Below are 14,368 nucleotides of genomic sequence, written 5' to 3' on the forward strand. Positions count from 1 at the left end.
GTATTCATGCTGTGAATAAAATTGGAAAGTGAATTGCCAGCCCCCTTCTTGTTTTTCCTTGCTAGCAGCGTATCCTTCGCCTTTCCGTGTTCGTCCGCTCTCAAATGTGAAATATCTCCAAACCGCAATCCTGCAGTTTTCTTTTTCAATACAAACTGGTCACGGAGGCTCTTGCCATATTCAAGCTAACACCGTGACAAGACCCGCAAACTATTTTCAAGTGTAGGAGAGGAGAAGAGAGTGTACTGTAAGAGGGAGGAGGTGGGCGGCAGTGTGTCTGGCGCCTAGTATACAGTATTTACAGTAGTATGTCACTGTAGACCTTTAAAAAAAACATTTAATCGTCATTTTGAACTGCCAAATCCAATTTGACGAAGAACATTTGTAGTCGGCCCTAATGTATGTACACAGCCTTTCTGTATCGTACATACCTGAACATTTAATCTGCATAATAACACTGTATGGTTGTAAATTAAAACTGTGGTCAGAGCAGATGGTAAAGGGAGTGTCCGAATTAAAATAATTGACCGCAAAATAGTTAAAGGTAGGGTACAGTAAGTGATATTTTTTGGTAATTATTATTTTTTTGTTAAAAAGGTTAAAGTACTATATTCTGATAGTAATCATTGCTTTGCTACAGAGCGTTTGTTCGGTCACAGGGGTCTCTCCTGCTCTTTAGTAACAGAAAATAGTACATTTTCAGGTAGGGGACAACATTTAAGCCAATCAGGAGAGAGCACTGAAAATGCATTTTCTGTTTAATAAAGAGCTGGAGAGACATGGGAGACTCCTTTTACTGAACAAACACTCTATAGCAATGAGTCCTATCAGAATATAGAGCTATTTAACACTTATTTTAACCAAAGTATTGCGAATTACTGGGAATTACTTACCCTACCTTTAAAACAATTAGAGCGTCACGTTTCTTCTTCGAGTCCGTTAAAAAAAGACATCCTGTGAAGTGACAATTAGTTACAATTGGTGGTGTGCATGGGATATTCGGTTAACCTACTAAACAGGACTGCCCCTACAAACGTTTACATGATATATTTCTATTGAGATAAATAGAACACATTTACACATTTCCATTTTGCACCTATATTATAGTCATGTCTTAATAAAATTTTGCTTTTAACAAGCAAAATGAGCAAATACATGCCTAATACAATTAAGTATTACCAAGGGTGATTTGCGGAGCCTGATTTGCACAGTGCCGGTCACCTGCAGCTGACTGCGTTCACTTCCCAGTGCAGTGAATCTAGCATACTCAAGCTACAGACTGACACACACTGTTGGTTTGAAAAAAAGAGAACAGTTTGTGAGTGCTTTGATTTTGATGCGAAAGCGTCGCGATGGAGAAATCACATCCAATATTAACACTTGGATGTGAATCCCCCATGTCACCTCGTACTGCCTCTGTTACCTGGTCGATTTGAAGATATAATCCAGTGTTTGAGGTGAGAACATGGAGTGTAGGCCTACGTTTCAATTGGCTGAAGATCTAATACAACATGTCATATGGTTTAAGTGGAGCTGGTCAGTCAATAGTGTGCTTCTGACCAGCTCCGACTTGCGCTGGAGTGACAGCATAATTGAATTGACCTACTTTTGCTCACTGGCAATGTAATTAATTATTAGGAGCAGCTCTGTAAGATTCCAATAGTATAAGTATTTTGAATGGATTTTATATACTTTTAATAGACTCTTCCAATGGGATTTGGCCGTATAGAACAAAATGCGCTCAATTTGGGGTATTTTCTGAGTGTTAATTGAATTAAATGAATACATTTTCGATTAAGCGAATAAACGCTTTAAAAAATGTCATGGTTAAACGTCAGTGAAATTAATCCCTGAGCACATCCCTAGTTAAAATGTAGATTTTGTCATATACGTGTATGTTATTAACTATCTAAAGGTTTATGTGCACATAGGAGATATAGCACTATAGAAATAGATAGATTATGGCACTGTTTCTCAAAGAGTGGGTCAGGACACATTTTTATGGGTCACAAGTAAACATCACTCTTTTCCTTTCCTAAATGTTTTTAAATATTATTTCAAAAGATAGAACAAAGAAAAAAATCTGAAATACAAATTCTTTTCACTTGAATTTTATAAAAAATATAAATAAATAATCAAATAAATTCCACAAATTAAATGACAGATCTACAAGCTCATAGATCTACTATTTTCACTACTTTGGGTCACGGGGATGTTCAGAACCCAAGATATCATTATCTGAAGATTTGCAGCTCCATCCACTCCTTGTTTAACTTATAACTGAAAAAGGCTGTATCTCGCTTCCTAAGCACTTTTTTTTTTACTTCTGGCAATTCTGGCACTCAATGAGTTAAGACATTACCTGTATACTGATGAGAACATGAGATCTAAGCACACCACCAGGTTCATTCTCATGCACTTCTTGAGCCACCAAGAGTGATATTCTGTTACAAATCTTATTCACCCATAAATGCTGATATTTTATTGCTAAATTGTTGCCCGTGCCCCAGTGGTTGACCTGGTAAAAGCGCATGCCACATAAATAAGGCTGTAGTCTGTCCTGCAGCGTTTGAATTCGACCTGAGGCCCCTAAAATGATTATCACTTTAGTGAATATACATTCAAGAAGACAATTCACGTGAATTATACTTTTTGTGTTTACGCTAAAAACTCAGTTTCATACCTGCATTAACACATTGACCGCCAGAGGTTAATCTCATAATATACTCACCAGTGCCAACGTTTTATTGTTGTTTTTTGTTTTTTTCACGTCGCCATAGACCTCGTTAAAATCCTTAAGATTGAGCTGTGCACTGTTTGTATACATCGCGGAGATCTCCCTGCGTCTACCAGTGAAAACCACGTGTCAAACGGAGCCGCCATGTTGTAGTTAGAACGGTTTATGTTAAACAGTGATCAGCGAGGAGAAAAAACTACAAGGAGAAAATGGGGTTTCAGTTTCGTCATTAGAACGAGGGCCGACGGGATCGGCAAAACCGGATCCCGAATAATTCTGTTTCCGGTGGTGTTGCAATGAAATGTGCCGTATAGAAAAACATTTTTTTTTTTTAAATGGAAAAGCACCACAGCCCGTAGGCTAAGGGATCGGCGCTTTACGGTTGGATTTATCGGCCCGTAGGCTACGGGCCTGGCGGTGGTAGTGTTAAAGGAGTAGTTCACCCAAAAAAATACTTATTTTCTATCAATGACACACCCCATGAAGCCTTGAATTCATGGAGAATGTTTAGTTTTTTCGCATTCCTAAGCCAATAATTTGATGACCAGTGAAATCTCCAGTAGGGCTGACCAGCCTTAGCGCTTAGGAATGCGACAAAAACAAAACAATCTCCATGAATTCAAGGCTTCATGGGGTGTTGTTAGAAAATACGATTTTTTTTGGGTTGAACTACTCCTTTAAGACCTACAGTACTTGTACCACTAGATGCATTATAATGTATAACCACTTAAACCCTATATACTTCGATGAGTGGGGTCCCCCAGGGGGGGGTCTGTACTAGGTAAAACGTAGTCGAATGTTCGTCTATCATGACCATGCCCAGAATAGGGAGGCTAGGGTTCATATGGGTTAATCAAGTTTGATGTTATCCCTCCATGACGCCAATGTTAGTGCTTAGACAATTACAAATGAATCCCAGTCAATCCATTTGAGCATTTTAGCAGTGGCGCCGTTCAGACGTTGGTAGTTAAAACTTAACAACCCACTGGCCGACAGATCTGTCACACAAACTGTTTACAAACCCTTGAATGTGTATGTATAGAGCATAGCAGTGGCTAAAATAAAATATTTGGGTTCATTGTGAAACTTTAGTTCAGGCTTGCAAACTTGTAACCTTTCGAATGAGAAAATCATTGAAAGTGTGACGCAGGCCTACTCAAAGCAAATGGGGTTCTGGGGGTATATCCTCCATGGGTACTTCTGGCTTCTGGCTACACTGTCATTATCATGGCATAGACCTTCTTCCTGCGCCTACTCAAAGTGAAAGAGTGATGCGTGTTTCGATGCATATTGGTTATGACCTTTCAACAAAAGCAGGTCATATGGCTTTACTTGCAGAACGAGTAATTCCTCAATCACTCATTCTGCAAGTAAAAAAAAAAAAGATGCACTGGTTGTGAAGCAAGTGGATGCTGTGATTAACACATTGAGTGCCAAAAACGGTCCGGACAGTTTTTGAGAAGCTATGCGTTATGTGCCATAAACGGTCCGGACCGTTTTTGGCCATTTTTTAAAAATATATATTTTCCCACGCGCTCTAACGAAACTTTGGGATCATCCAAGGAGTCACTAAGAAGGAGAGGCCGGATGTGGATCCATGTCAAAAATGCTTCCGGTCGGCCGCTCCAATGTTAACTCCTAGACTAAAAGCTTAATATCTCCATTTCTTTTTAACGTGGTGGAAATGAGCCGTTTTCGATCGGAGATCACTCTGCAATGGAGGATCGCGTTAGAAATATTATTGTTCCAGGCGTTAGTCTCCGCCGTCTCGCATGCAGGCTTTGTTTACATGCGCGTCCTCGTCGGGGCTTCTACAGCACGCAACATATCAGCGTAAGTGGATGGAAGATATGCTGGCACTAGATGTACCCTATTTTAATAAACCTCTGGCACACAATGTGTTAAGTGTAGCTGGAGCAGTTTAAATTTAAGGGTGAAATTCGATGTTAAGGAACCTCGCTTGCATACGTTCCCTCTATATGGGATGTTTTTAAGAAAACGCATAAAAAGGTTCATGCAAATGTGCAACCTCTGCCACAAAGAAATGAAATATGCAAACAACAGTCGTGCTTTGCTGGTACATTGCTGACTGACATGCACAGGAAGAACATCTGTGACGTGATAATGGCACAGAGTACGTGTAGCCAGCAGCCTTCTACCAAGGGAGAGACAGGACAGACCTCATACCCCCCCTCCCCTAACCGGTCTGTCTTTCCCTTGCTCACGCATCCATCTCACCTTTTTCACCCCTAATCGGTTTGCACGCCTGTTGGTTAATTACAGTAATGGGGAACACTGCAGAGTGTTTGTCCAGCAAAAACAACAATTATTTCGGGAGTGAGGCGAGAGGCAGTGAATTAACCCATTAAAACCGGGAAAGCATCTGTGTCATTTTAGATATTGGCTTTATATATAGCACATTGGTTGGCTATTCAAAGATAGCAAATATACAAGCTCATAGCTTCTAGATCTATTTTTGAAAAATCTTGAAACTGTTTGACAAAACAATGTGTTTTTTAAAGCGAACATTTTTAACTCAAATCTTGGTTTCTGGTCCCTGGAACAAAATGTTTTGAAATGCGGGCCGCCATATACATAGAATTTTGGGGGTCCAAGTTGTGAGAACCATTGATAAATTGGTAAATACTGAATTTTTCTTTTCATTTTTTACGTGTATAGTTGACTAGGGTGCTGTTCTGTTCCAAAACATTTCATTTTTGATGGTAAGATCTGTCTCCATACTTTTTTTTTTTTTTTCAGAAAACTGTTAGGATTTAGAAGACATTTTCAGAATCTGCCTCAGGTCTAAATGCGATTAGTGGAGGTCTCATCTCTCAGTTTCTCTAACCCGCTGTACCCCGGTGTTGTCCTTCATTGACAGCAATGCAGTCGGCCCAGTGGTACTCGTGGGGACCTCCTAACATGCAGTGCCGCCTGTGCGTATCCTGCTGGATGTACTGGAAGAAGTACGGCGGCCTGAAGATGCCAAGCAGAGCGGAAGCTCCAGAGGAAAGGACCTCGCCTAGTCCTGCAGCAACCAATGTAAGCCCCTTCATCACAACCAATGTAAGCTCCTTCAAATACACAACTCACAAAGCAGGGTGTAAAAGCCCCATTTGCACATTCACATCATGTACTTATAACCTTTATTTAACCAGTAAAAACCTTGAGACACAAGTCTCTTTTACAAGAAGGAACTGGCCAAGGGGCAGATAAGTTGCACGATTTCACACAAAAACAAACATAAGAGGATATTAAAATACAGAGCTCAGCCATATTACTGACTACTGAAGTTACTCACCAAGGTCAAATAAAATGTAAAATAATTCAATAAAACAACAAAATAGGCAATTAAATAAGAGGCTAAATCTCAAACCAGGAACGGCACCTGGTAAGGGCTTTGGCAGTAATCCTTTTCAAACTCCTTCGGGAAATTAAGGATGCCAAGGTAAGTCGGGTCTGTAGATCTTTCCTAGGCCAATGGCCAAGATTAAATCAACTTCTTTTGCCTGCCTCAGTCCGCAGTGCAGGCACTATATAACGCAACCAGGCGTTGGATCTGAGGTTAAAATAGTTGAAATAAGTTTCTAATTAAAACATATTTTGTGCAAATATAAGAAGGAAGATTACCAAGTAAAGCTTCGTAGATAAAAACATACAAGTGCTGCATCCTGCGATGAGGAAGGCCAACCAACTAAAGAATAATGCCGTGATGAGTCCTATAGACAGAGTTGGAGATGAATCTCAAAGCAGCATGATATAAAGCACTGTTTCCCAAACAGTGGGTCGGGACCCATCTTTGGGTCTCTGACCAATTTTTATGGGTCGCGAGACGGCGAGTAAATATCCCCTTTTTTTTCTGTTTCCCACATATAAAAGAAAATGTATATATTATTTCTAAAGATTAAAAAAAAGTTGAAACAAAATAAATCACAACTTTTCATCGATTAAAAACAATTCCAACATTTTTCGAAAGTATTCATGAATCGAATGAAAAAGAAATTCCATAAATAAATTTTAAAAAAACTAGTGAAAAGAAAAGAAGTAGTGGAAATAGCAGATCTACAAGCTTGTCGGTCTGCTATTTTCACTAGTTTGGGTCCCGGGCAAACATCTGATTTCTCTTTTGGGTATCGAGCTAAAACATTTTGGGAACCACTGATATAAAGGGTCAAGTTTGGCTAGTGTGGTGTAGGACAGGCAAATCTATGAATAAAGCCATTAAAGGTGGGGTAAGTGATATTTTTTGTTAAAATAATTGTTAAGGAGCTCTATATTCTGATAGTACTCATTGCTACAGAGTGTTTGTTCAGTAACAGGGGTCTCCGTGTCTCTCTAGCCCTTGCATTTGCAGGTCGAGATACCAATTTTGTCCAATCAGGGGAGAGAACTCAAGACAAAAAAATTGAGAACTGGAACAAATTGACAACCCACCTGAAAATGTATTTTCTGTTTATTAAAGAGCTGGAGAGACAGGGAGACCTGTGTTACTGAACAAACACTCTATAGCAATGATTACTATCAGAATATAAAGCTTTTCTTTACCTTTTAACAAAATACTGTTGGTCTTAACCCAAAAATATCACTTACCCCCTTTAATGGGAAAATGGTCTACATTTACGTATGTACGATACATAGCTGAAGCTGTGAATGAACAAAAAAAATAGTTTTTTGACGGCGGTATGGTCCTATTTTAACGTCAGTAAACTCCTAATAAACACCACACCGTTTTCATTCATCTGATCTCTCCATCTCTCTCTCCTCCCACCTTCTTCTTCCTCCCTTTTCTCTCGCTCGCTCGCCCGACCTCTTCCCCCCCCCCCCCCCCGCAGGAGCCTCGTTCACGGGGTCACGCCCCTCGCCAGTCCAGCCATATGGTGCCTGTGCGTAACAGCGGCAGCCCCAAGTCGTCCATGAAGACCAAGCAGGCGTTCCTGCTACAGGCCACCCGCCTCACCAAGCTGGCCCGGCACATGTGCCGCGACGTCATCCGGCTGCGCCGCGCCGCGCGCCGCCCCTTTGTGCCCATTAACTGTGGGGCCATAAAGGCAGAGTGTAAGAGCTCTTTCAATTCCTCCTAACTTCTGCCTACACGGACACAGCGCTCACACACACACACACATCGGAATACATTCAGTACACACACACACACACAGACATACACACACTGACTCACAGCATCCCCTCCTCACCCTGACTGCACCCGACCCGCCATCCATCAGCCCCCCCCCAACCTCCGCCCCCCTCGCTGCTCTACCCATCCCCTCCCCCCCTCCCCCCGTCTGTCTCTCTGTTTTTATTATTATTGTTATATTATTATTATTATTTTTGGTTTTTTTGTATTCTCCCCACCCCACCCCCCCTTGTTTCCAATAAAGACTGCCTGTCCTCATAACTCTTGAGTTTATTATTATTTTTTCCATTCGTGCTTTTTGCTCTCGTTTTTGTGTTTTCCTGTTTTTGTCTTGACGGTCTTGACTCGCTGTGAACCAAAAGCCACGGTCGTGGTTCTATACAGTCCACATTTCATCATCAACAGGGCAATTGTATAGGAGCATGCCCACACACCCCCACACACACAACACACACACACACACACACACACACACACACACACACACACACACTCATATGGACTCATAATCACACCACCCAAACCACACACATCCTATTCAATGCTCTTCCTGTTGCAAACAAGCAGATATGAATAAGATAGAACCAATATTGTAGTCTGAGCCGTATATTTGCTAAGGTTAGGTAGAGAGTAGGAGAAATTATTTTAATAAGAGAAGCTCTATTTTGCACAGCACCCCTGGGGGGCCGGCTAGCCAAAGTCTTTGCTGTCTACGGCGGAATCAATTGTTTCAGCCAGGAATGTTTCAGCCTATCAGATTATATGGATGATTGCCTATTGCTTAGATGGTAATGTTAGCCAAGATGCAGTGTGTTTCACTAAAGACTTTCAGCTATTTTGCATAAGGGCTTTTTTCCTGCAATTAATAGTACATGAGTACGTTTTGATGGGAGTGATTTGGCGTTATGAGTTTTTAGCACTAGACTTATGAAAGCCTTGTTTTTATTTTGACTGACTAAACTTGAAAGAAAGGCAGAGGGTAAAGGGACTTAGACTGGGTGCGAGGGGATCGGGCATAGGAGAGGAGATTCATTTAGTCCGGCAAAGAGAATCAATGGCTGATCGTTGGATCGTCAGTGACCGCATCCCTGCTGTAGATTAGTTGAGACTCGGCACAGTCACGTCTATAAGGAGTCTTATTTTCTCCAGGACTCGGGATCATGCATAACATCTCATGTCTGCTCGATCATTTGTGATCAGTCCCCCTCTCATTGCTCATTCCTTCAACTTAAGTTCAAGTATTATGCTCGATTTATATACCGTCTTACGACAGTGTCGCTCGCCCCCGAAACCCTGTGTATCTGTTATTTTCCTGGCGAGCGGCGCGGCCGTATGATGAATTATAAATCGGGCTTCATGCATCCGCCTTTCTCTCGTGATGTGATAATCCATCCAATGCCCCCGGCACCATCTCAGAAAACCCTACCTGCAGGCTCATACAGTATAGACCTGACATACTGTGTTTATCGGTGGGTTTCTTTACCATGCGGAGCCATTTCCCCTTTTCCTCTTTGCCTCTCTCTCTTTCTCTCTGTTTTTTGCAGTATTTTCCATCTCTCATCTTTTTCCTACTTTCGCTCTCTCTCTCTCTCTTTCTCTCTCTCATCACTCTGTGAATGTGAGAGTAGTCCTACAATAAAGTCACAACCTGAAACCATCTTCTCTGAGTCCTTGTGCTTTCATGTGTCTGTGTACCTGTCCATCAACTCCACCGCACTCACTGATTGGCCGTTTTGGCTCCCCGAGGGACTCCCGCCAAGGCACGCCTCTCCTCCTCCCCAGCATGGACTCTACCTCCAAAATGCCTGCTGCCATTGAAACCCTCACATTTCGTTGTGACGACATTAATTTTAGCGCTGTCTTTGGGGGTGGCGGTGTGCATGTAAGCATGTACTTACATCTGTATGTGCATGTGTGTGTGTGTGTGTGTGTATGTGTGAGAGAGAGAGACTCCTATCCTGTATCCTGGTCAAACCATCTTCATAGGCAAGTTGGGATATTAATCACTTTAAGTGATAGTTCACCTCCAAAATGACTTTTTTTTTTATCGATTAGTCACCCCATGGAGACTGAATTCATGGATATTCTTTTGTTTTTGTCGCATTCCTAAGCCAATAATTTGATGACCGGCAGGAGACGCAAAGAGTGTCCTTTGTGTCTCCTTCCGGAACCTCTGCCTACTGGTCCGCTGGTTATCAAATTATTGGCTTAGGAATGCGTCAAAAACAATATCAATGAATTCAAGTATCCATGGGGTGACTAAACGATAAAAATATAAATACATTGGGTGAACTATCCCTTTAAGCCTACTTCATCATATGAGGAATAGAGAAAATAGCCAATCTACAAGCTCACAATGTGCCACGGTGCTATGTGTTGTAAGCTTGTAGATTGGCTAGTTTCCATTACTACTAAGCAGCAAAAGAATAGTTGAAATGTGCCTATAATGACATGCCCAAAATAGAGATAGCAGTTGAAAGTGGTTAACACAGACCGTGTGCTCAACTTGAGGTCATTAAAACACTTAGCATTAATTAGATCTGAATGGGTTTCCCTATGCGAGAAAATGTGAATGGAGTTCATTCTATGAGAGGCCTTGATCAGCCCAGTGATACCAAACTGTGTGTTTCTCATTGTGCAGAATGATGTATTTAACAGTCCTAGAAATTAGCCATGTGTTCAAAGAGACAAAGAGAAGGACAGGGAGATGAGTTTATATTATGCATGATGCAGTCCATGCGATACTGTGATCCTGTGTGTGTATGTGTGTATCTGGTTTAGATATGTTAAGGGTTTCGGAGGGGCAGGGGACCCGACTGCCAAAAACCAGAACGGCCCCGCGGAGCACTTTGACCAGCGTGCTGCAGTTCCTTGGTAAATTACACCTTTGGTAGCACACACACACATTTGAACATCCCACGCATCCAGCCTAAAGCCAGTGGTTCTCAAACTTTTAATTTCAAGGACCCCCAGTTTAGTTATGTATTAGACCACAGACCCCCATAACTCAGAGAGTGTACAAATGGAACCAAAAGGACCCTTATGGGTCCATTTGGTTCCATTTGTACACTATCTGAGTTCTCTCTGAGTTCCATTTGTACGCTCTCTGAGTTGCAGACATGTAAGGGTCTATTTGGTTCCTAACTATCAATCTTTTTGGCTGGGGATCCCCCCAGAACCCCCTCAATTGCCCTTGTGGCACCCCACTTTGAGAACCACTGGCCTATAAGCAACCTCATTTTTACAGCATGCCCTAAAGAACTGCAACTCTTGATTAGGGTTCAAACTTGTGCTGCCAGCAGCATTAAGGTGGTTTTTTGTTTTCTTCTTTTTTTTAATTTACTTGACCTTAATCTTAGGTCTTTTAGGCCCTGTTCAGACTGGCAGCCCATATCCAGCCAAAATCTGATTCTCGGTCCAGATCCGGTTTTATGCAGTCTGAACAAGGCTCTTAAGACCTGGAATGCATCTGTGTCACTTCAGATTTCTTTGGCTATTCAAAAATAGCAGATATACAAGCTCATAGCGCGGCACCGAGTGCCGCGCTACGAGCTTGTATATCTGCTATTTTTGAAAAATCTTGAAAAAAAATGTTATATATTTTTTTCCCAAAACTGTTAGGATTTAGATTTCTTTTAAGAATCGCCTCAGGTCTTAATGGGTTAAGAAATGTGATTCAAATCAGATGTATTAAAAAAATCAGTCCTGTCCAGACTGCATAAAAACATTGCGACTCCAGTCTGGATCGGCCACAAATAAGATTTGGGCTGCAATGGGGCCCTATAAATGTGTAGATGTGTAATAGATTTTTTTTTTTTGGTATTGATTGATGTGTTATAGACATTTGGATGTTTTATAGAGATATTAACAGATGTATTGTATAGTCAACAGTAGACGGGTCGTCCCTGTATCCCGTTGTCCTTTTGTTTCAGAATCCCGCCCGGCGGCCCAAGCCCCACGTTCCCACCGCACTCCGGGCCTGCAGGCCCCGCCCCCTCGCCGCCTCCTCTCCTCGCTCCCGCACGGGCCCCACGGCATGCTGGGAAAGCGCAGCTACCACCATCACAGCAGGGTTGCAGAGCCAGAGAGACGTTCAGGTACCTGTATATATATACCTGCATGCGGACATGCGGCCCACTTCACCCATGAATTTAATCAATGGGTAGATAGGCAGTCTATAGGACAGTGGTTCTCAAACTGGGGACTGAGGACCCCCAGGGATCCTTGAGGGGATTCGAGGGGGTCCCCAGCTAAATGATTGATAGTTAGGAACCAAACAGGCCTTTACAGGTCTGTAACTCTTGAGGAGTGTGCTAATGCAGTGGTTTTCAACCCTTTTCATGTCAAAGTCCATTATTTATTTGGCCTTTGAGCCACGGACCACCATTTGATGAGATTTAGCCTCTCAGACCCAAAACGTAGAATATTTTGTCGTCGTTGGATACAATTTTGTCCACAATTCTGTGCTGTATTGATGTGGTACCATAGGAGAGATAACAGGCCAACGTTGATCAAAATGTAGTTATATAGCGGTGAAACCGCCCCTATAAGTGAGGTTTGGATATTTGTACAACAAATCCTGCGGTGTGATTGGCCAAAATGTACCCCGCCTAACCCTGCACCGTGATTGGCCAATCACAGTCTATTCAGGACTGTGATTGGCCAGTGTCACATGACACATCTGCATAGCCCTATAGAAGAAACCATAACTTAAAAAAAACCATAAATTTGTTTTTTTTAAGTTATGGTTTCGTCCATCATAAAGAGTGTTTCAATAAATGTATTTATTTTTTGTACATGATTGGTTGACTCCATTCAGTATTGTGATTAGCTAGCAAGACACCGCCCACTTCACACAGGGTGTGATTTTTTTGGTTTTGTTTTTTAGATATTCTTTTGTCTTTTTCTGCCTTTATTGATAGATACAGTAGACTGACAGACTGACAGTGCCCGGACTGCTACGCCAGCCGTCCGGGCCAAGTAATGCAGATGTTTGACAATACTTTAACTCTTGAGAACGTAAAATGTTCATTTTACACTCAAGAGTTAAAGATCTATAAGGGCCCATTTGGTTACCAACCCATCATTTAACTGGGGACCACCTGGAACCCCCTCAAGGACCCCGGGTGGTCCCCGGACCACTGGTTGAGAACCACTGCTCTATGAAATATAAAAGTTTGAGAATCACTGGTCCGGCAGTCAGAAAGTAGCCAGTGGGACCTCCGGATCACCCAGTATATGTGTCAAAGAAAGTGTCTCAGAGCAAGACACTTCAGTCCTATTTTATCATTCGTAGTACGGTGGTGTCACGCCTATAATTACATTCCCAAAATAGGGATACCATTTCTCTTAGGGATACCAAATCTCTTAGCAGAAAGTAGACTATCTTCAAGCTCACGATGCATCACGTTGTGACCCTGTAGATCCGCTATTTTTGCAGAATTTTTTGTTTGTCCCAGAATAAGTACGCTAGGGTTTATGTGGTTAACAGCTCCCCCTTGTGCACTCATCAAATCCATCTGAACAGCCATCACCTGTGCAAAGCTGTAAAAGAAAATGACCCTCCCCGGGTACCAGAAAATGCTTCTCCTTGTGCACAACGGCCGTTCTCTTATCTATTCCGTTGCTCTTGTGTTACAGAGGCGAACCCGGGTTCGACAGCCGGACCTGTCCTGGTGGGTACAATGCAGTTCAACAACCTCATTGTCTAACAAGCTCCCAGTGGTGGAAAGAAACTAAGTACATTTACTCAAGTACTTTGCTTAAGTACAATTCTGAAGTACTTTACTTGAGTATGTCCATGTTTCAATACTTTATTCTTCTACTTCACTGTATCTCAGAGGCAAATATCACACAAATATTCACTCCACTTTTATTTGATTATTTGAAACATTTATTTACAAGTGACTTTGTAGATTTAGATTATTATTACAAAACATACATTAACCACTTAAGCCCTATAGTTTATACTTTATCTATTAAAAAATAGCAGTATTTCTATATCCTGGTACTGCTACTTTTACTTAAGTAAAACATCTGAGTACTTCTTCCACCACTGCAAGCTCCTATCCTTGAATGAGTACCACAATTACCGGTATTGGTAATTGATTACCAATTACCTTGATTGGTGGTGATTATAATTAATTGTTTCATCGGCTTCCCGCAGCACAACGGGCGCAGCAGCAGCGGAGGCAGCAGGGGAGGAGTGATGATGCGCAAGAGACGCCCAAACTGGATCGACGCCCCCGACGACAGCTTCTTTCTCGTCACCCGGGAGACCAGGTAAGCGTAGTGTCCTAAAGCCAGACAACTGTTCCACCATCTCTCGAACGCTACATAGAGTCAGTAACTATACGCTATCCTGAAAGCCACGAAGCGGAAGCTTGTCATTTGTCATCTTGTTCGTCATTTCAAAATATATTTTTAAATATCTTTTAAAATGTATTTTTGAGTTTCCATTACTGCTAAGCAGCAAGCTATAGCCTATACATGCTTCG

General features: G+C 41.9%; 1 protein-coding gene across 2 annotated transcripts in view; it reads left to right on the forward strand.

The window, feature by feature from the left end:
* mta3 (metastasis associated 1 family, member 3) overlaps positions 1–14,368 on the forward strand; it is a 35,371-nt gene that overhangs the window by 15,291 nt on the left and 5,712 nt on the right. Inside the window, exons 13-18 of one of the 2 annotated variants that reach the window (XM_080454260.1) lie at positions 5,619–5,779; positions 7,570–7,792; positions 10,653–10,745; positions 11,804–11,968; positions 13,512–13,546; positions 14,038–14,153. In XM_080454260.1, coding sequence (XP_080310386.1) covers positions 5,619–5,779; positions 7,570–7,792; positions 10,653–10,745; positions 11,804–11,968; positions 13,512–13,546; positions 14,038–14,153 — 793 coding nt within the window. Of the gene's footprint in view, positions 1–5,618; positions 5,804–7,569; positions 9,505–10,652; positions 10,746–11,803; positions 11,969–13,511; positions 13,547–14,037; positions 14,154–14,368 lie in introns of those variants that run through there. The other variant, XM_080454259.1, reaches the window with a different exon arrangement.

This window comes from Gymnoscopelus braueri (assembly GCF_963280865.1).
Source record: "Gymnoscopelus braueri genome assembly, chromosome: 17".
NCBI lineage: Eukaryota > Metazoa > Chordata > Actinopteri > Myctophiformes > Myctophidae > Gymnoscopelus > Gymnoscopelus braueri.